At 42.0% G+C, this 22,964-nt stretch overlaps 1 protein-coding gene across 4 annotated transcripts in view; it reads left to right on the top strand.

Annotated features, from left to right (window-relative positions):
* Positions 1 to 22,964, top strand: part of VMP1 (vacuole membrane protein 1) — a 139,617-nt gene that overhangs the window by 109,673 nt on the left and 6,980 nt on the right. For all 4 annotated transcript variants that reach the window (XM_055257860.2, XM_055257861.2, XM_055257862.2 and 1 more), the window contains 2 exons: positions 113 to 229; positions 6,419 to 6,480. In XM_055257860.2, the coding sequence (XP_055113835.1) occupies positions 113 to 229; positions 6,419 to 6,480 (179 nt within the window). The remainder of the gene's footprint in view (positions 1 to 112; positions 230 to 6,418; positions 6,481 to 22,964) is intronic.

Genomic DNA, 22,964 nt, shown 5'->3' with positions numbered 1-22,964 from the left:
TATTGCTTTGCAGTGTAAGCAGGCTGAAAGCAGAATGCCACATATCAATGGGTGATAAAATTAAATTGTTCTTTGGATTATAATATGGAAGTCCTTCTTTTTCTCTTTATAGATTCCAAATCCTTTATTTGATCTGGCTGGAATAACATGTGGACACTTTCTGGTACCTTTTTGGACCTTCTTTGGTGCAACCCTAATTGGAAAAGCAATAATAAAAATGCATATCCAGGTAATTATACCCCCTGATTCACTGCGTAATGATGATGAACCTATTACAAGACAATGAAACATGCTCATTCCTAAGTGAATTACTTATTATTTTCTGCTTTTTTGGTTGGTAGCTTACTTAGGTAATAAAGCATAGAATGTCATTTGAAATTAGTGATCTCCTTGTTTTCTTTCTTTTCTTCTTTTTTCCTCCTTTCTTCCTTCTTTCCTTCCTTTCTCTCTTTCTTTCTTTATTTTTTGCCCTGTGAAACTATTTATCCAGGACTTTCGCCAAACGAAAATAGTGTTTGTGTGCAGAAAGATGCACATCATTTTTATATACACAGCCCAAAAAATGTAGTTTTTTGTTTTGTTTTGTTTTATCAGCCACAAGCTGAGAGAATATTGCCATTCACTAATTCTTACTTTCTTTCACATACTCTATATATAGAGAGTGTGTGAAGCAGTTCCTCCCATGTTACCAATATCCTTTACCGAAAAACAGCCAGATGTTAGTGTGGGAGGAGAATGGGGAAGAAGAGGGTCTCTGAACAGGCGAGGAGATGTGGGTTGTGGTCAGAGAAGTGAGAATCTGCAAGTCCTCAAAGCCACTCTTAACAAAATCTTTAGGATGGAGGGTGTATGCGTGTGTATGTGTGTGTGCACGCATATATGAATAGAGAGGAGAGAAAAGGTTAAGAATTTAAATGAAGGGAAAATGGATATGTGCTTCTAGAACTGTGATATGAATTACTTCTAAGGGCAGATCTCAATAGAATAAAATAAAAATTAACCTGGAAAGAATTTGTTTTAAATCAGTGTGGTTTGTAACAAAGAACGTTATTAACCAAAAGAAAGGAAAGAACAACCAAGTGTGGTGGCTCACGCCTATAATCCCAGCACTTTGGGAGGCCGAGGCGGGCAGATCATGAGGTCAGGAGATTGAGACCATCCTGGCCAACATGGTGAAACCTCATCTCTACTGAAAACACAAAAATTAGCTGGGCGTGGTGGTGCGCGCTTGTAATCCCAGCTACTTCGGAGGCTGAGGCAGGAGAATCTCTTGAACCAGGGAGGCGGAGGTTGCAGTGAGCCAAGATCACGCCACTGCACTCCAGCCTAGCAACAGAGCGAGACTCTGTCTCAAAAAAAGAAAGGAAAGAACAGTGAAGTTCTCTGCTCTTGTATGATTCTATGATAATTACAAGTGTGTCTATCCCCAAAGTTTCTATGTAATACCTCTCTACTTCCAGTTCTTAGAAAGGAAGAATGAAACAGGAAAACTTCAGCTGCTTCTCCCTATCCAGTTTATAATCTTAGATTTCGGCATTTGGGTCAAGTTTATTGAGTCTGTCCTCTATTTTCCTGCCATAATCACTCAGAATTTCATGGATGTTTTTCCTACTTCAAAGAATATATTTCCTCCCATTTAAATTAAGTATTTTGTTCAATCAACGAACACAGGTTTTTTAATATTACAGTGCTAGTTACTATGGTTAAGATTTAATACTGGCCAGATGCGGTGGCTCACGCCTGTAATCCCAGCACTTTTGGAGGCCGAGGCGGGCGGATCACCTGAGGTCGGAAGTTCCAGACCAGCCTGACCAACATGGAGAAACCCCGTCTCTAATAAAAATACAAAATTAGCCGAGCGTGGTGGCGCATGCCTGTAATCCCAGCTACTCAGGAGCCTGAGGCAGGAGAATCACTTGAACCTGGGAGGTGGAGGTTGCAGTAAGCCGAGATCGTGCCATTGCACTCCAGCCTTGGCAGCAAGAATTTGTCTCAAAAAAAAAAAAAGATTTAATACCATACAGGATTTTTTCAAATAATAAAATATGATTAATAATAAATTATTTTCAATGTATCTGAAAATAGGTTTTTCTTTAGAGTTGTTTCTAGAAGAGAGCTGTCATTTAGCTTCTTGCAGTCCTTAATACCTAAGGAAAAATAACAGATTATTTTATTTCATAACAAGAACTTCTCTAGTAATCCATAAGTTTTATGTGTCCTGCTTTATACCTCTTGAATGTAGTGCCTTTCTATAAATTATAGTAAAATGTATTATGCCATAAGTACCCTATCTGTAGTGGTAAGATATGCAACTTTCATTTCAGAAAGATTTAAAACTAGTATATGTTTAAACATACTCAGATTTTTTCAATTTATGATGATTGATTGATTGATTGATTGATTGATTTTTGAGACGGAGTCTCTGTCACCCAGGCTGGAGTGTGGTGGCACGATTTCAGCTCACTGCAACCTCCACCTCCCAGGTTCAAACAATTATTTTGTCCCAGCCTCCAGAGTAAGTGGGACTACAGGCGCATGCCACCACACCCAGCTAATTTTTTATTTTTAGTAGAGCTAGGGTTCACCATATTGGCCAGGCTGGTCTCGAACTCCTGACCTCATGATCCGCCCACCTTGGCCTCCCAAAGTGCTGGGATTACAGGCGTGATCCACTGCACCTGGCCGATGATTGATTTTTTTATGGACCTTCACACTTTAAAGCACTTATCTATATGATTTAATTCTTATAATCCTGGGATAGAGGAATTACTATACCCATTTTGTAATTCTCAGAGGTAGGGAGGTTAATAAGTAATAGTTGCTTAAGAGAGTAAGTAACGCCGCGCACGGTGGCTCAAGCCTGTAATCCCAGCACTTTGGGAGGCCGAGGCTGGCGGATCACAAGGTCAGGAGATCGAGACCATCCTGGCTAACACGGTGAAACCCTGTCTCTACTAAAAATACAAAAAATTAGCCGGGCGTGTTGGCGGGCGCCTGTAGTCGCAGCTACTCAGGAGCTGAGGCAGGAGAATGGCGTGAACCTGGGAGGCGGAGTTTGCAGTGAGCCGAGATCACGCCACTGCACTCCAGCCTGGGGGACAGAGCGAGACTCCGTCTTAAAAAAAAATAAAAAATAAAAATAAGAGAGTAAGTAACAGCTAGAATTTGAACCCAAGTCTTTTGACTTCAAGTTCAGTGTTCTTTCCATTCTTTTGCATTGCCTTCTTAACTTTAATGTATTGATATGATTAAGGAAACTGAATTGTTTTAACGCCTGCTATTGATCAGGACCTGTGCAAGGTAATTTGCAGTAGTTATCTCATGGCAGACAATCCTGAGGGGTCATTATTAACCACATTTCATAGATGAGGGAACTGTGTTAGAAAAGGTAAAATACTTGCCTAAGGCCCTAGAATCCAGCCAAGCTCCGTAAAGATACAGCTCGTTCCCTGTATCTATGTGGAAGCAAAAAAGAAAAAGAAAGCTAAAATCCATTTATGTTTCTGAAAGGAAAGAATCTAAGTTCCTTCACTAAACTAAGACCGTGGGATGTGTTTGCTGTGTTCCATCGTATCATAGTGACATACTTTGTAAAGGCATGTCACTTGATGTACATCTAGATGTAGCTTAGGGTAACAAACATTTCTCATTCTATGGGTAAACAATATTAGTAATATAAACATTTTAACCATTCTGAAATAATAGTGGGAAAGCCACACACACACCGATTTTTTTCTACCCTAATAGTAAACCTGTCTCCTCGTCTGCTTTTCTTTCTTGCCTTTTTCCTCAGCTTAAAATTAGACAACCTTCTTTAATAAATATTGCTATTTTTATTGATGTCTTCCTATTAACCTTCCCCTAAAAGATTCAAATCAATCTACCTATAATGTTAGATCAGATTTCCTCTTCCACTGCACAGAGTCAAGTCCTCTGTCTGTAGAAGTATCCTTAGATAGGAAAAGGCATGAGAAGAGTATCTTTTTAGAAAAATTTTTTAAAGTAGTATCCTTAGAGACATTACCTTTGTCCTAAATAATGAAGAAAGACAACATACTCATTTTGTTATTTCATGTACCATTTAACTTACTTATTGTTCTTTATTATCTCTCTACCTTCACACTCACTGGCACACACACACAGTATTTAAACGCCCAGGAGGGCAGAGATTTTTGTCTGTTGGTTCACTGATGTATTATAATGCCTAGAATAGCGTCCGGCAGATAGTAGGCACTCAATATTTAATAACTGAATCTGTCTTAAGATTTTTCTTTCTGGCCGGGTGCGGTGGCTCACGCCTGTAATCCCAGCACTTTGGGAGGCCGAGGCAGGCGGATCACGAGGTCAGGAGATCGAGACCATCCTGGCTAACACGGTGAAACCCCGTCTCTACTAAAAAAATACAAAAAAATTAGCTGGGCATGGTGGCAGGCGCCTGTAGTCCCAGCTACTCGGGAGGCTGAGGCAGGAGAATGACGTGAACCCGGGAAGCGGAGCTTGCAGTGAGCCCAGATTGAGCCACTGCACTCCAGCCTGGGCAACAGAGCGAGACTCCGTCTCAAAAAAAAAAAAAAGATTCTTCTTTCCAATGAAGGACTTCTTTTATAGATGGTTCCATCTTTGTTCATTCTAGCACAATTAGTTCCTCCCTCCCATATCTTTTTTCCTCCTCTACCCTTTCCTTTGTTTCTTCTATGCGTGTGGTTAAGAGGGCTCTTCCGTGGTCTGTGCCTTTTATTTATTTTGTAGAATTCCCACTCAGACCTCCAGCCTGAAAGACTAAGACATATGTTCTTAAATGTGTGACACATTTTTTGTCTAACTCAGAACAGTGACTTTTCAAGCTGCTACATACAAAAAGAAAATCTTGTTTTGCTGTTTTGCATTGAAATTGTGCAATTATTTAGGCATTGGCTTATTTTGATTGTTAAGAAATGATAGTAGGGAAAGTTCATGGTGATGAAATCACTGAAAGGCAAGAACTACTAGCTCTGTTGATTAATAGAAGATTTATAGCTCTAAATAACTGGTTTTTGGTATAGACCCCCTGCTTTTCTTCACAAATTATCTGTAATAATAGCCTTGCTAGCTTCATAATATTCACACACCAATTGTATACCTTTGCCTTATTAGTCTTCTTGCCAGAAATAATGTACATTAGTCTAACCTGTCCAGGTTCCTGAGACTCATAGTGAGTGGTTAAAAAGAAGACTACTGTTGGCTGGGTGCGGTAGCTCACGCCTGTAATCCCAGCACTTTGGGAGGCTGAGGTGGGTGGATCACGAGATCAGGAGATCGAGACCATCCTGGCTAACATGGTGAAACCCCGTCTCTACTAAAAATACAAAAAATTAGACGGGCATGGTGGCGGGTGCCTGTAGTCCCAGCACTTTGGGAGGCTGAGGCAGGTGGATCACCAGGTCAGGAGTTCGAGACCATGTTGGCCTCCTGGCCAGCATGGTGAAACCCCATCTCTGCTAAAAACACCAAAATTTGCCAGGCGTGGTGTCGTGCACCTGTAATCCCAGCTACTTGAGAGGCTGAGGTAGGAGAATCGCTTGACCCTGGGAGGCGGAGGTTGTAGTGAGCCAAGATGGCGCCACTGCACTCCAGCCTGGGCAACAGAAGGAGACTCTGTCTCAAACAAAAAAAAAAAAGAAAGAAAAAAAAAAAAAGAGCCGGGCGCAATGGCTCATGCCTGTAATCCCAGCACTTTGGGAGGCTGAGGCAGATGGATCACCTGAGATTGGGAGTTCAAGACCAGCCTGACCGACATGGAGAAACACAGTCTCTACTAAAAATACAAAAAAAAAATTAGCTGGGCATGGGAGCGCATCCCTGTAATCCCAGGTACTTTGGGAGGCTGAGACAGGAGAATTGCTTGAACCTGGGAGGTGGAAGTTGCAGTGAGTTGAGATCACGCCATTTCACTCCAGCTTGGGCAACAAGAGTGAAACTCTGTCTCAAAAAAAGAAAAAAAAAGGAATACAAAGTTGATAATATTTGAATTAAATGTTATCTTTTTTTAATTTTATTTTTCTTTTATTGTATTTTATTATTATTATTATTGTTTTTGGTATGGAGTCTCCTCACTCTGTCATCAGGCTGGAGTGCAGTGGTGCAATCCTGGCTCACTGCCACCTCTGCCTCCTGGGTTCAAGCAATTCTCCTGCCTCAGCCTCCCAAGTAGCTGGGACTACAGGCGTACATCACCACGCCCAGCTAATTTTGTATTTTTAGTAGAGACGGGGTTTCACCATGTTGGACAGGATGGAAATGTTATATTTTATTTTTAAAGAAATTTAAAAATTGCAATTAGGGGCACAATCTTACCTCTTTAGACTATTACCAGAATTGTGAATTTATGTTGGTTTTTTGATGACTAAATAATTTATTTTAACTGGTGTTTTCTTCACAGAAAATTTTTGTTATAATAACATTCAGCAAGCACATAGTGGAGCAAATGGTGGCTTTCATTGGGTAAGTAATTCTTTAAGGACTAATATTAATATACCCTTTAAATGGGAGTAAATGTGTACAAGACTGAATTGAAATAGAATTTTTGACATAGTTCTTTATTTTTTGACGAGCAAAAATAACTTGCTATTATTAGTAAATGAAGAACACTTTCTTGTTCTATAGTAGGGAAAGATAAAGCTCACATTATCCCTGTTTAATTGTAAACCAGACATCTATCAAGTCATATAATTCTGGGTTTAAAAGAAGCTTTGGGGTTTGAATCTGTAGCCTCACCAAAGAAATAAGAAACTCTCTTTATATAAAAGATATGTGTATATCATTGCAGTTTAATGGTGCTTTAGTACAATGCTGTGATTTTTGGCCAAATTAGATGCCAGATACACAGCTGCATTTAATGCAAATATAAATCATACATAAAATTTTAGTATTTTATACAAAACCTAGCCGGCCATGGTGGCGGGCACCTATAGTCCCAGCTGCTCAGGAGGCACAGGCAGGAGAATCACTTGAACCTGGGAGGCAGAGGTTGCAGTGAGCCAAGATCATGCCATTGCACTCCAGCCTGGGTGACAGAGCAAGACTCCATCTCAAAAAAAAAGAAAATTTAGTATTTCATTAAGTTATGTTAGATGGCATAATATTAACAAAATTTGTCAGGTCTCTATTACTTCACTAGAGAAAAATTAGGTTATTTTAAAAGGCTAAACTGGCCAGGCACAGTTGCTGATGCCTGTAATCCCAGCACTTTGGGAGGCCAAGGCGGGTGGATCACCTGAGGTCGGGAGTTCAAGACCAGCCTGACCAACATGGAGAAACCCCATCTCTACTAAAAATACAAAATTAGGCAGGCGTGGTGGCACATGCCCGTAATCCCAGCTACTAGGGAGGCAGAGGTTGCGGTGAGCCGAGATGGCGTCATTGCACTCCAGCCTGGGCAAGAAGAGCAAAACTTCGTCTCAAAAAAAAAAAAAAAATTAGAAAAAAATAAAATAAATTGCAATATAACCAAAAGTTGTTAGGTTTTTAATTCATTATTATAGGGGAGAGGTTTTCTTTTCATTCAGTAGTACAACTGCCCCACGGTGGAAAAGCGTCAAGTTTAAGTGCCCTTGTTTAGTTTTAATGTAAATCTTTATCTTAAAAGCCACTTACAGAGCAAACATTTATGGAAATTTTTGCTATTTAAAAAAAAAATGCCACTTGATGTTGAGTTTGTGACTATTGGTTTTTTTAGTCATATATATATTCATTCTTTTCTATGTTTTGTAATAAAACAGTCTTTAATATTTGCTAGTTCAGCTTTAATAAGGAAAAAATATATTCTTGAGATTGTACTCAGTGGAGCCAGTCATTAGTTTCATTAATTCCTGAGCTTATCAGTGTGGATTATAACTTGTACACTAAAATTTACCTTTAAAATTAAAATTAAATTTACTCTAGTTTTTTGCTGCCTGAATCCTTACAAATAAAGTATTTTATATGTGACCATATATCACATAAAGACAAAAAACATTCTTGTCCCTTATTTTTTATTTATTTATTTATTTATTTTTGTAGAGACAGTCTCGCCTTGCTGCCCAGGCTCGTGTCAAAACTCCTGGTTTCAAGTAGTCCTCCCACCTCAGCCTTCCAAAGTGTTGGGATTACTGGCATGAGCCACCATGCCTGGCCTTCCCTTATGTTTTTGTTTGTTGTTGTTGTTGTTGTTTTTGAGACAGAGTCTTGCTCCAGGCTGGAGTGCGGTGGTGCAATCTCAGCTCACTACAACCTCCGCCTCCCAGGTTAAAGCAATTCTTCTGCATCAGCCTCCTGAGTAGCTGGGATTACAGGTGTGCGCCACCACACCCGGCTAATTTTTGTATTTTTAGTAGAGTTAGGGTTTCACCACATTGGTCAGGCTGGTCTCAAACTCCTGACCTGGTGATCCGCCCATCTCAGCCTCCCAAAGTGCTGGGATTACAGGCGTGAGCCCCTGCTCCCAACCCCTTATTTTTTAAATGTAAGGAAAACATTTCATTTATTCTTAGACACTACTACTCTACCTTGAGACTGCAGAGCGCAGTGCATGTAACACCATGCATTATTTGTTCTTTTCCTATACTGAACGTTTATAGAAAGAAGTTTTTCAGCTACTCCTGCATCCTTACCACAAGTACCTTCTGTTTCCCCAGCCTTTGGAGTTTCTAGGAATTTAAATTACTTAGCTACTTGTTTCATCTACCGATATATCCAGTTTCACTCTCTTCCAATCTGTTCACCATATTGCAGTCAGTAACCTTTTTGAAATTTTAATCTGAGCATATCATCACCACTGTCTTCACTCCCTTTCTCCTCCTCTTCTTGAAACCCTTCACTTACTTGTTTTTCCCTTCATTCTTTAGATAAAGCCAAAACTCCTTACCAGGGTTTATAAGCCCGCTCTATGTTATCTGTCCCCTCTAGTTTTCTCTGCTCAAACTACTTTGTCCATATTTGAGTCTCCCACCACTGATCTTTGCTTGTGCTTTTCTCTTTGCCTAGTTCAAGATATCTCAACCTTGGCACTATTGACTTTTTTAAGACCAGATAATTACTTGTTATGGGGAACCGTCCTGTGCATTATAAGAGATGTAGCATCATCTTCCTCCTCTACTCACTGCATGCTACTAGTACCTCCCAATCATGACAATCACAAATGTCTCAGACATTGCCAAATGTCACATGGGGAACAGACCACCACCCTCATTGAGAATCACTGGCCTAAATAGTGTCCTTTAGATTTTAGCCATTGCATTCTCAGAAAGCATTCCCTGACTTGATCTAATACCATCTTTACCAGGGGCCTTTCTTCACAGCAACGTATACTACATGCACTTATATTGTTACACTTATGTTTGTAGGAGTGTGTGATTACTGTCTTTTTACTGTTAACCTGTAAGCTTCTCAAAGGCAAAGATTGTGTCTATTTTTGTTTACTGTTATGTCCACTGGACCTGGCGTCTTGACTGACATATAGCAGATGCTTGGTAAATCTGCTGAATAAATGAACACATGACCAGTACAAATTAGAAAATCATTGGTATAGCCCAGATTCTTCTATTTCCCCAGCCTTTAGAGTTTTTATGAAATTATATTATTTATCTATGGTAAATAGAAATGCCTTTAAGCTTAGGCCAATGTAGTTAAGTCAGAATATCTTGAATCTTTCTTTCTTTCTTTTTTTTTTTTTTTTTTTTTTTTGGTGACGGAGTCTCGCTGTGTCGCCCAGGCTGGAGTGCAGTGGCGCGATCTCGACTCACTGCAAGCTCCGCCGCCTGGGTTCACGCCATTCTCCTGCCTCAGCCCCCAGTAGCTGGGACTACAGGCGCCCGCCTCCATGCCTGGCTAATTTTTTGTATTGTTAATAGAGACAGGATTTCACTGTGTTAGCCACAATGGTCTCAATCTCCTGACCTCATGATCCGTCTGCCTCAGCCTCCAAAAGTGCTGGGATTACAGGCGTGAGCCACTGCACCTGACCTATCTTACGTCTTTCAAAGTCAGTAATTTATTTTAAACCTCACTAGCATGGCCCCTCAAAAAATTCCAGTGATCCTTTACTCTTAAAGATAAGATGGTTTTGAATATAGTTATGCTAAAATATTCAAGACCTACTGGATTCAGATTTGTATTGAATTAAATGAGTTGTGTCGTATTTGAAAAATTATTTTCAGGAGACAGATGTTGGAATGTCCTGATGTCCTTATCATTTTCCTAGCACTGTCTACAGGGATTACCTCAGCCACTTTTCTTTTCTTTTTTTTTTTTTTTTTTGAGGCGGAGTTTCACTGTCGTTGCCCAGGCTGGAGTGCAATGGTGCGATCTTGGATCTCAACTCACCGCAACCTCCGCTTCCTGGGTTCAAGCAATTCTCCTGACTCAGCCTCCTGAGCAGCTGGGATTACAGGCATGTGCCATCATGCCCAGCTAATTTTTTATTTTTAGTAGGGACGGGGTTTCTCCATGTTGGTCAGGCTGGTCTCGAACTCCTGACCTCAGGTGATCCACCCGCCTCAGACTCCCAAAGTGCTAGGATTACAGGTGTGAGCCACTGCACCTGGCCTTTTTTGAGATGGAGTTTTGCTCTGTCGCCCAGGCTGGGGTGCAGTGGCACAGTCTCGGCTCACTGCAACCTCCGCCTCCTGGGTTCAAGTGATTTTCCTGCCTCAGCCTCCCAAGTAACTGGGATTACAGGCGTGCACCACCATGCCTGGTTAATTTTTATATTTTTAGTAGAGATGGGGTTCCACCATATTGGCCAGGCTAATCTCAAGCTCTTGACCTCAGGTGATCCGCCCACCTCAGCCTCCCAAAGTGCTGGAATTACAAGAGTGAGCCACTGTGCCCGACCATTCTTTTCTAGATAATATATTAAACAGTATAAATAATTAGACTCAGCAGATGCTAGTAAAGCTTTATTATCAGATCCCAAAGGGTATCCTTTTAGTCTTTGTCTCGAACTCCTGACCTCAAGTGATCCACCTGCCTTGGCCCCCCAAAGTGCTGGGATTACAGGTGTGAGCCACCATGCCCGGCCAGAAATGCTTTTAAATACAAGTGTTCAAATGAAAATTAATAAGTAGCCTCACCAAACCTAAAATGGAGATTAAGTTCAATAAAGAGAACAAATTTTTAGTAGACCCAAATATGTTATTTCATATCATAATTAATAGATTAGTACTTTATTTCAGAAAAGAGGAGGTGAACAGCTGGATTTCCTCACTAGATATATTGTCTCTAACCTGCTGTAGAAACATTCTCCTTTAGATCATTTGAAGCCAGGAATTCAGGACTAGCCTGGAAACATACTAAGACCCTGTCTGTCTCTACAAAAAAATGCACTAACAAATTAGTTGGGCATGGTGGTACCCGCCTGTAGTCCCTGCTACCCAAGAGGCTGAGGTGGAAAAATTGTTTGAGGCAGGAGGTTGAGGCTGCAGTGAACCATGATCATACTACTGTGCTCCATCCTAGGCGACAGAGTGAGACCCTGATTCTTGAAAAAAAGAAAGGAAGAAAGAAAATAAACATTCTCCTTTAATTGTTAGTTCTCCCCTTCACACTGTTAAAACCCTGAATGTGCCAGGCATGGTGGCTCACGCCTGTAATCCTAGCACTTTGGGAGGCCAAGGCAGGTAGATCATTTGAGGTCAGGAGTTTGAGACCAGGCTGGCCAACATGGTAAGACCCCCATCTCTACTAAAAATACAAAAATTAGCCGGGCGTGGTGCCGCATGCCTGTAATCTCAGCTACTTGGGAGGCTGAGGTAGGAGAATCGCCCGAACCTGGGAGGCAGAGGTTGCAGTGAGCCAAGATCACACCACTGCACTCCAGCCTGGGTGACAGTGAGACTCTGTCTCAAAAAAAAAAAAAAAAAATTCGGGCCGGGGGCGGTGGCTCACACCTGTAATCCCAGCACTTTGGGAGGCTGAGGCGGGCGGATCATGAGCTCAGGAGATCAAGACCATCCTGGCTAACATGGTGAAACCCCGCCTCTACTAAAAATACAAAAAAAAATTACCCGGGTGTGGTGGCGGGCGCCTGTAGTCTCAGCTACTTGGGAGGCTGAGGCAAGAGAATGACGTGAACCCGGGAGGCAGATCATGCAGTGAGCCAAGATCATGCCACTGCACTCCAACCTGGGTGACAGAGCGAGACTCTGCCTCAAAAAAAAAAAAAATCCCTGAATATTATAGCAAATCATCAAACTAAATTAGTAAACTTCAGAATGCAGTCTTTTGAAGGATATTTAAAACCTTGCAGTCACAAATAAAGGAGAGATAACTTGTTATGGTAGAGAACAAAATCAAAAGACAAGCAAGAAAAAAGCCAGCAGCAGTTCAAATTTAAAATAAAATTATGAGATAATAAGGCAAGGAAGAATGAAAAATGAATCCCAGGCTGGGTGCAGAGGCTCACGCCTGTAATCCCAGCACTTTGGGCGGATCACCTGAGGTCAGGAATTCGAGACCATGCTGGCCAACTGGTGAAACCCCGTCTCCACTAAACATACAAAAATTAGCCGGGCATGGTGGCAGGCACCTGTCATCCCAGCTACTCAGGCTGAGGCAGGAGAATCACTTGAACCCAGGAGGCAGAGCTTGCAGTGAGCTGAGATCACACCACTGCACTCCAGCCTGGGTGACACAGCGAGACTCCAACTCAAAAAAAAAAAAAAAAAAAAAAAAAAGGGTATCAAAAATCTTTTGGCTAGGGCCGGGCATGATGGCTCACATCTATAACCCCAGCACTTTGGGAGGCCAAGGCAGGTGTATCACCTGTGGTCAGGAGTTTGAGACCAGCCTGGGCGACCTGATGAAACCTCATCTCTACTAAAAATACGAAAAATTAGCCGGGCATGGGGGTGGGCGTCTGTAATCCCAGCTACTCGGGAGGCTAAGACAGGAGAATCACTTGAACCCAGGAGATGGAGATTGCAGTGAGCCAAGATCGTGCCAGTGCACTCCAGCCTCGGTGACAGAGGGAGACTCCTTCTAAGAAGAAAAAAAAAAGGGACCAGGCGCAGTGGCTCACGCCTGTAATCCCAGCACTTTGGGAGGCCGAGGTGGGCGGATCACCTGAGGTCAGGAGTTCAAGACCAGCCTGGCCAACATGGTGAAACCCCATCTCTACTAAAAATACAAAAATTAGCCAAGCGTGGTGATGGGTGCCTGTAGTCCCAGGTACTCAAGAGGCTAAGGTGGGAGAATCGCTTGAACCCAGGAGGTGGAAATTGTAGTGAGCCGAGATTGCGCCACTTCACTCCAGCCTGGGTGACAGAGCAAGACTCCATCTCAAAAAAAAAAAACGAAAAAAAAATTGGCTTGGCATGGTGGCTCACACCTATAATCCTAGCACTTTGGGAGGCCGAGGCAGATGGATCGGTTGAATTCTCAGAAATTTGAGACCAGCCTGGTCAACATGGCGAGACCCAAAGTCAGGTGATAGAACCAAAGAACTAGGGAACTTCTAGCTCAAAAGGCATTATGTTAGTCGTGATTTTTTTTTTTTTTTTTTTTTTTTTGACAGAGTTTTGTTCTATTGCCCAGGCTGCAGTGCTGTGGCGCAATCTCGGCCCACTGCAACCTCTGCCTCCTGTGTTCAAGCGATTCTCCCAAGTAGCTGGGATTACAGGCACCTGCCACCATGCCTGGCTAATTTTTGTGTCTTTAGTAGAGACATGATTTCACCATGTTGGCCAGGCTGGTCTCAAACTCCTGACCTCGTGATCCGCCTGCCTTGGCCTCCCAAAGTGCTGGGATTACAGGTATGAGCCACCGTGCCCAGCCCTTTTTTTTTTAATTATGATTTAATACTAATTTTTATTTAATTTTAGACTTTCTCCAAAGGGAGAGACCTGTACATATTTCTTAAAGAGCATAACCAAATCTAACTTTTAAAGTTATGATTAAAATGACATGTTCCCATATTCTCACCAAATAGGGGATGTGAATTCCCAGAAAATAACATTAAGCATATGACTCGCAGCAAACCATATGCAGAACATTGGCTTATTGTCATATTGCCAGGGTCTTATTGGAAGACAAAGTCCCCAGTTTTACCACACAAGAAAAGTTTCCATAACTCAATCATTGAACTTGAGGGCTGGGGGATGGTGTTGGCTGGAACAGGGACTTTTTACCAGATACAGAATGTTCCATGCTCTTCTTTGCTGTCTCCTATTTCTGAGCTAACTTGATGCTTGACCTCAGAGTCAGGCTTGCCTGTGGCAAGAGAGATCATTTTAACCAGTGAGTAATTAAGTGCTTGAATCCGAATGCTGTTTCTTATTCCTCACTCTATGGAAAGTGGTCAGAATGAGCTACGTGGGCCTGGACTTTTTCTTCTACAGAAAGAAAATCTGTCCTTTCATTTTAAAGTATAAAATGGTCCATGTATTTGATTCTTTTTGACTTTGATCATTGAAAATAATCAGAAAAAGTTGTGGAAGTGTGGTACCCCAACATTTGTATTATCTGACAAAAGGATAGAATTTAAGGCTTAACATAGGGTTTAAACCCCAGCTGCTGAGACTCAGTTATACAGTCTAACATAACCTCTTTCTGCAGCTTGGGAAAACCCCTTTCTCTTCATGTCTGTGGTAGTTTATATATCCTTCTCCTTTGACACTTAACCTTTCTATATGTTTGTTATGGATATTGGGAGACTGCATAAAGGTTAAAACAGGAGTTCTGGAGTTAGACTGTTAGATGAGAAATGGGTGCATTGTATTTGGAAGTTACTATTTAATGGAGCATTTTAGTAGCATGATGAAAATTAAAACCCAAATATACTGGATTACATGGAATTGTGGGCTAGAGGAAAGGTCAAGCCAAAGTCATGTCTGACACATTTTAATTGTTTTGTAAATATTTGTTGACCAGATGAATTAATTCATTCATTAAATAGGAGGGACCAGTGTGTATTTTAGGCTGAGGGGAAAACTCTAGTAAAATGCTAGAGGTAGAAAATACAAATGAAGAAAGGGAAGGATGTGGGAAGGAAATTAACATTCAGTAAGCACCCACTGTGCCAGATGCTTTACATAAATATTCATTTCATATCCATAACAAAACCCGTGAGGTACTATTACAGAGAAGTTAAATTCATATACATGATAAGAGATGGTTGAGATAGGATCAATCTGGAGTGGATTGATTATCCTCATGAACCAGTTCTTTCTTGAAAACTGGAGTGAAGACTCCAAGATGTTTTGAGGCAGAGAAGGGGGACATTCCGGAGGGAGCACTCTGGAAGCCAGTGAGGTTATTTGCTGGAAGTTGGAAATTTAGACTAGAGCACCAGTTTCAAACAGCTGCTGTGTGAATTTGGTAGGGATGCAGCATGAATTCTGTCTATTCTCCTGTGCACACGTGCATCCACCTGTGTGCAGCTGTAGCTAGTTACTACTGTGGTTACTTTTAATGAAAAACCTACTGGTTTCTGTAGTGTACATTTAAGTGCATTTTTTCCCCTCTCCCAGCATCCTTCTAGGTAGAGTTCCTTGAGGACAGAGATCATAATTTTTTTTAAGTGAGATTGAATTTCCATCAATACTGTCACTTTTTTTTTCTTTTTTGAGACAGGGTCTCGCTATGTTGCCCAGGCTAATCTTGAACTCCTGGGCTCAAGCGATCCTCCTATGTCAGCCTCCCCAAATGCTGGGGTTATAGGCATGAGCCACTGTGTCCTGCCAATACTGTCACTTTTTTGGTTTTTTTGTTTGTTTTTTGAGACCAAGTCTTGCTCTGTCGCCCAGCCTGGAGTGCAGTGGCGTGATCTCAGCTCACCGCAACCTCTGCCTCCTGGGTTCAAGCAATTCTTCTGCCTCAGCCTCCGAAGCAGCTGAGACTACAGGCGTGCACCACCATGCCCAGCTAATTTTTGTATTTTTACTAGAGTCGGGGTTTCACCATATTGGCCAGGCTGGTCTTGAACTCCTGACCTCATGATCCAGCCACCTCGGCCTCCCAGAGTGCTGAGATTACAGGCATGAGCCACTGTGCCCAGCCTACTTTTTTGTTTTTTTTGAGACAGAGTCTCACTGTGTTGCCCAGGCTGGAGTGCAGTGGCATTATCTCGGCTTACTGCAACCTCTGCCTCCCGGTTCAAGCAATTCTCCTGCCTCAGCCTCCTGAGTAGCTGGGATTACAGGCACCTGCCACCACACCCAGCTAAGTTTTTTGTATTTTTAGTAGAGACGGGGTTTCACCATGTTGGCCAGGCTGGTCTCGAACTCCTGACCTCAGGAGGCCTCGGCCTCCCAAAGTGCTGGGATTACAGGCATGAGCCGCCGTACCGGCCTGATTTTTAAGTTTAAGAACTCAGTGAGTCTTCAAGCCAGTGCAGATCTGTCACTATAAAAAGCTGCCACCAGGCCCACTCACACCTGTAATCTTAGAACTTTGGGAGGCTGAGGCAGGATTGCTTGAGCCCAGAAGTTTGAGACCAGCCTGGGCAACATGACAAGACCCCATCTCTAGGAAAAAATTTAAAAATTAGCTATTGTGGCCCCAGCTACTCAGAAGGTTGAGGCAGGAAGATTGCTTGAGCCTGGGAGGTCAAGGCTGCAGTGAGCCGTGTTTGTGCCATTGCACTCTTGCGTGGGTGACAGAGCAAGATCCTGTTCCCAAAAAAAAGCTGCCACTGGGGCCAGGTGCAGTGCCAGTCGCCTGTAGTTCCAGCTACTTGGGAGGCTGAGGCAAGAGACACAACCTCTTTTAAAAAAAAAAAAAAAAAGCTGCCACCAGTCTGTCATTTTCTATAAATGCAATCAGTTGATTTTTAACAGACTTTTGTTTTGGCAACCAATCAGTTTTACCTAGTTCTTATAGACCACTCCTTTAGCTCTGGCCACATTCATCAGCACAAATGCCTGCGTTTCTCCCACTGCTCAAGTCTGCATTCTGAAATGAGGTTTTGTTCTCTAGAGCTTCTCTTTAATGTTAGCTTATTTCAAAGAGTAGCTGCTAATGAGAAGGAGGTCTAACCTCCAGTCTGATTCTTACAGAAAATAATGCTAAATCTCCAAAAGCTAGGGCAATTGCAGATTATTTTGTGATAAAATATGCTGTAAGGCAGTAGAAACAATATACCTGATAAAATACACCTGGAGAAGGCATGGTCTTCCTTCTACACAGCCAGAAAGAAACCCATGGTGTCATGTGTTCATAATACCACTCCAAGTACAATGGACTAACTTAAGTACAAAAGAGGTTTTAATCATTTGAAAGGGCACAGATGTGAATGAAATTCAAGATGTTTTAATCCCAGATCCTGGGGTCAAATCACAACGAATTTTAGAAGGTGCCAGAGACTGTCAGTCCAAACTTGTATATATGAGAAAGCCCTAGATTTTCTAGTATAATGTGTGATTTTCATCCTGAATTTATTTTATGTTGGGGTGCCATTCCAAGATCCTGGATGTAAAGAAACATGATTAGGGGGCTATCACATTTCAGATCCAAAACAAGTAGAATACATCAGTTACCAGTTTTTTCTTACAGTATCAGCTTCAAAGATTCATATACTCAGCCAGGCACAGAGGCTCATGCCTGTAATCCCAGCATTTTGGGAGGTCAAGGCAGGTGGATCACTTAAGGTCAGGAGTTTGAGACCAGCCTGGACAACATGGTGAAACCCTGTCTCTACTAAAAATACAAAAACTAGCAGGGTGTAGTGACGCACACCTGTAATCCCAGCTACTCAGGGGATTGAGGCAGGAGAATCGCTTGAAGCCCGGAGGTGAAGGTTGTGGTGAGCCGAGATTGCGCCACTGCACTCCATCATGGGTGATAGAGCCAGACTCCGTCTCCAAAAACAAAACAAAACAAAAAGATTCATGTGTTCTATTCAGTTAAATGGTTAAGATAATAACACTTTCATTCCAGTCACAGAGGATAACTAGATCCTTTTTTACTAGGTTAAATATGAGTTTATTTTCAGTTAGCACCTGTTCATTTACTTATTCTGGATTAATAAAAGGCTGAAAGGCTGTAAATATTAATGAGTCAGCATGATGGCCTTTGGCTTCTTCAGAAAGATTGCATGATAAACTCCCCCACCCTTTTCCGAGCAGTCTACCTTACTAGGAAAGGCAGTTTCATGTCGTGGGCAATCTGTCATTTTTGAATAAGGGCAAAAGTCTGAGGTCCATTCTGAGTCACTATGAATAGAGCTCTAGTATTGGTTGGTCCCCAGGGAAACTGGTGGTTAAATACTGTGAGAATCTTTATCAGACAGGAAATGACAACTCATTAAAATACTAGCCGTTAAGCCTGTTTAGATCACTGCCTGGGGTAGGAAGGAAAATTTAACTCTATAATGTTTGACTAAAATGTGCACATTTCTGAAGATGGAGAATTATTTACAAGACGGTTACCGAGAAAGGGAATTGCTAGGCTGTCTTGTTGCTCATCTTCTCCCACACCCTCTTTGCCTCTTTTGTACATATAACAGATCAGCTTGTAATGGGAGTAGGATAGGGAAGGGCTTTAATTTCATTCCTGAAAGTGTATCCTACTAGTGCCTTAAATGTAAAATTCAGTCTCTTCAGCAGAAGAGGCGGTTGTTGGCTTCAGTTAGAACAGGATCATTTTCTATATAGGAGTCTACTCCTGTGCTCCTGGGCCAAATCTCAATTGATAGAATTCTCTGGGGTCAGAGGATAAATTTGATGTATTGATTTACATACAGTGGTCCTCATTCAATCAAGAAAATTCTAAAGACCCTGATGTTCATTTAGAACATAATTAAATTTTATAACTCTGGGCACAGGTTTTCAGTCTCCTGAAGTTGGGCTATCCAGATTTGGTGGGGGCGGGGACAGGGGCTAGCTCTGTTGCCCAGGCTGGAGCAATCTCTGCCACCCAGGCTCAAGTGATCCTCCCACCTCCTGTCACATGCCAGCATGCTCAGCCAATTTTTAAATTTTTTGTAGAGATGAGGTCTCACTATATTGCCCAGGCTCATAGGCTCAAGTGATCCTCCCACCTTGGCCTCCCAAAGTGCTGGGATTACAGTGAGCCACCAAGCCGAGCACCCTTTCCTTTTTATAGTACCCTGACCTGAATCTTCTCCTGAAAAAATTTTTGTTTTCATTTATAAGCTTTCAGGGATCTGACTTATGACACCCTGAGATTCTTTAGACTTTGTGATTAATCATCAGAGGGAATACTAACCCAGCACAAACAATAAAATAAAGGTAAAAAACTGTTGTGCCCAGACTTTTTTCTAAGACAAAAGGCTTATTACTCTTTGTAAAGAGGCTGTCGCCTCCTTACTAGAATTTATGTCAGAATGTTTTTCAGTAGGGTAAATATAACCTATATGCTCATATTAATGCTGAGATCCTCAAAAAAAGTATTTGAGAAAGGAGCAGAGCCTATATTAAATAAAAAATTTACTTTATTTTGCTGGTAAAATATTCTTAGGCTTAGAGACTTCAACTGCTTAGACTTTAAGTATACCCTCTGTAAATAGGGCTAAACAACAAAGTGAATCAATCTTTTTTGTTTGTGTTTTAAGAGACAGGTTCTCCCTCTGTAGCCCAGGCTGGAGTGTAGTGGTGTGATTTTGGATCACTACAGCCTCGACCTCCTAGGAGGGCTCAAGCAGTCCTCCCCACTCAGCCTCTTGAGTAACTAGGACTACAGGTGTGCACCACACCTGGTTAATTTTGTGTGTGGGTGTAGAGACAGGAGTCTTACTATGTTGCCCAAGCTGATCTTGAATTCTTAGACTCAAGCAGTCCTCCCACCTCAGCCTCCCAAAGTGCTCGGATTACTCGCATGAGCCACCCTATCCTGTCTGGCCAGATTTCAGATCTTATTTATTTATTGTCTATCTATCTAATCTATTGATTTATTGAGAGAGAGACAGGGTCTTGCTCTTTCACCAAGGCTGGAGTGCAGTGGTTCAATCCTAGCTTACTTTAACCTTGAACTTCTAGGCTCACAGGATCCTCCCATCTCAGCCTCTTGAATAGCTAGGACTACAGGCACTTGCCATCACACCCAGCTACTTTTTTAAACTTTTGTAGAGACAGGGATCTCACTATGTTGCCCAGGCTGATCTCAAACTCTTGGCCTCAAGTCCTCCTGCCTCAGCCTCCCAAAGTGGTGGGATTACAAGCATGACCCATCACACCCAACCTAAAATACAGATTTCTTGTCACATAAGTGATTTCCAGAAGCAGAGTAACATATATATTAAAAACCATAGAAAAATAATAGATTTTGTTTACAATTTGGCAAGGGCTCTTGGCAGAATTTTGCCCAAATGTTATTTTGAATGGATTTTTTTTTTTTTTTTTTTTTTTTTTTAACGATATTTAAGCTTGCCAAGAAGTTTGTCTTAGGTCTGTTTAACAGATTCTAGGTATGTAAGCATGGGAAAATATTGTTCCCATGAAACCAATTTTGAGCCCTGAGTAGGTTTCGAGTCTGTGTTTTTTTCTTTAAATAAAAAAAAAATTTATTTGCATTCCTGAGGTTTTTGTTTGTTTGTTTGTTTTGTTTTTTTTGAGATGAAGTCTTGCTCTTGTCACCCAGGCTGGAGTGCAATGGTGCGATCTTGGCTCGCTGCAACTTCTGCCCCCCGGGTTCAAGCGATTTTCCTGCCTCAGCCTCCCGAGTAGCTGGGTTTACAGACGCCTGCCACTATGCCCAGCTAATTTTTGTATTTTTAGTAGAGACGGGGTTTCACCATGTTGGCCAGGCTAGTCTTGAACTGCTGACCTCAGGTGATCTGCCCGCCTCAGCCTCCCAAAGTGCTGGGATTATAGGCGTGAGCCACCGCGCCCAGCCTCTGAGTTTTTTTTTTTTTTTTTTTTAACAGAAGTTAACAATAACAAAAGTGTAAAAATCGCCACTAGCATCATTTGTTGCAAATGTGTTTGTTTGTTTCGGAGACAGGATCTCACTATTTTACCCAGGCTGGAATGCAGTGGCTATTCACAGGTGTGATTATAGCTTACTAAGCCTCCATCCCAACTCCCGGGCTCAAGAGAGCCTCCTGCTCAGCCTCCAAATTAGCTGGGACTACAGGCATGCGCCACCATGCCCGGTGGAAAAATTTTTTTTAATCTTATATTTGTTGTTATGCTTGTGCCAGAAATAAAAATATGAAGATACTACTACCCACTAAGATTTTTCTACGCACTATGTTCAAGGTTCACAGCAAGGAAAAGCAAATGAGATCAACTTTTTTTGTTTGTTTTTGTCACCTAGACTGGGGTGCAATCTCGGCTCATTGCAACCTCCACCTCCCATGTTCAAGCAGTTCTCGTGCCTCAGCCTCCCAAGTAGCTGGGACTACAGGCACGTGCCACCACGCCTGGCTAATTTTTTTATATTTTTAGTAGAGATAAGATTTCGCCATGTTGCCCAGGCTGGTCTCGAACTCCTGAGCCATGGTGCCCAACCTACTTCTTTTTTTGTTTTTCTAAGGCTTTCTCACCTAGAGCAAGTACCTACTTACATAGCTAGTTTAGGTATATTTTAGTCCTGCAGTTGACTGAAAAAATAGTTCTATGTCTGTTTGTTCTCCTACTTTATGTTCTTCTATGTCACAAAATTGTAATTGTTTGTTTTGTTTTGTTTTGAGACAGAGTCTTGCTCTGTCGCCCAGGCTGGAGTGCAGTGGCACAATCTTGGCTCACTGTAGCCTTCGCCTCCCGGGTTCAAGTGATTCTCCTGCCTCAGCCTCCCGAGTAGCTGGGATTACGGACGCCCACCACCGTGCCTGGCTATTTTTTTTTTTTTTTTTTTTTTTTTGGTAGTAGTAGAGACAGGGTTTCACCATGTTGGCCAGGCTGGTCTCGAACTCCTGACCTCAGGTGATTTGCCCGCCTCGGCCTCCCAAAGTGCTGTGATTACAGGCATGAACCACCACACCTGGTCGAAATTGTAATTCTTTGAATTTAATCAGAGCTTAAGGGCAAATTGGAGGACTTCCCCAATTTAACTATGGGATGAGATTAGCATCTTTAGCAAGGTGCACAGGGTTGCAAGAATGTAATGGCTTAGGGAGAATGGCATTTAGGGTATTTCCTAAACCAACTATAGAAAGCCTTTGAACTGTGTTGCAAATTATTACTCCCACCCCGTGTGTGCACTTTAAGTTAATCTTAAATGTCAGAATGGACTCTTGCTTCTGGTCTGCTGCTTGAGAATAACTTGACGGACGAGATTTAGAGCTGGCATTATTGTTTTCCTTAAATGCATGTTAAGAGTGAGAGCTTTGGCTGGGCACGGTGGCTCACTCCTGTAATCCCAGCACTTTGGGAGGCCAAGGCGGGCGGATCACAAGGTCAGGAGTTCGAGACCAGCCTGACTAACATGGTGAAACCCCATCTTTACTAAAAATACAAAAATTAGCTGGGTATGGTGGCACGGGCCTGTAATCCCAGCTACTCGGGAGGCTGAGGCAGAAGAATCGCTTGAACCCGGGAGGTGGAGGTTGCGGTGAGCCGAGATCGTGCCACTGCACTCCAGCCTGGGTGACAGAGTGAGACTCCGTCTCAAAAAAAAAAAAAAAAAAGAGTGAGGGCTGTGATTTCTATTTTTATCTAGTCCGTTACTAAAATAGCTTTAGTGATAATTAAGCAAACTATAGTATAAGAGTACTTTGTTGAAGCTGAGGCATCAGTAGCCTAAGCCATTGTAGAGGTAGAGAAATGAAAAACAGAAGTAACTAAAATTTTGATGACAGTTTGGTAAACCAAGGTGGGAGGATCTTTTGAGGCCAGGAATTTGAGACCCACCTGGGCAATATAGTGAGACTCCATCTCTACAAAATATAAAAAGAAAAATAATAATAATAATAAATAAAACTTTTAACCTCTTGTCTGTTTTCAACTGTTTTCTTAGTCTTTCATGGAAACCTACAGAGACATATAACAAATTGGTATATTAATCTCAGCGTTATCCTCAAGATAAATTATACATCGTGTGAATACACATCA

The sequence above is a fragment of the Symphalangus syndactylus genome, chromosome 20 (genome assembly GCF_028878055.3).
Source record: "Symphalangus syndactylus isolate Jambi chromosome 20, NHGRI_mSymSyn1-v2.1_pri, whole genome shotgun sequence".
Classification (NCBI taxonomy): domain Eukaryota; kingdom Metazoa; phylum Chordata; class Mammalia; order Primates; family Hylobatidae; genus Symphalangus; species Symphalangus syndactylus.
Note: the sequence above shows the minus strand (reverse complement) of the source record. Positions and strands in the feature narration are given on the sequence as shown.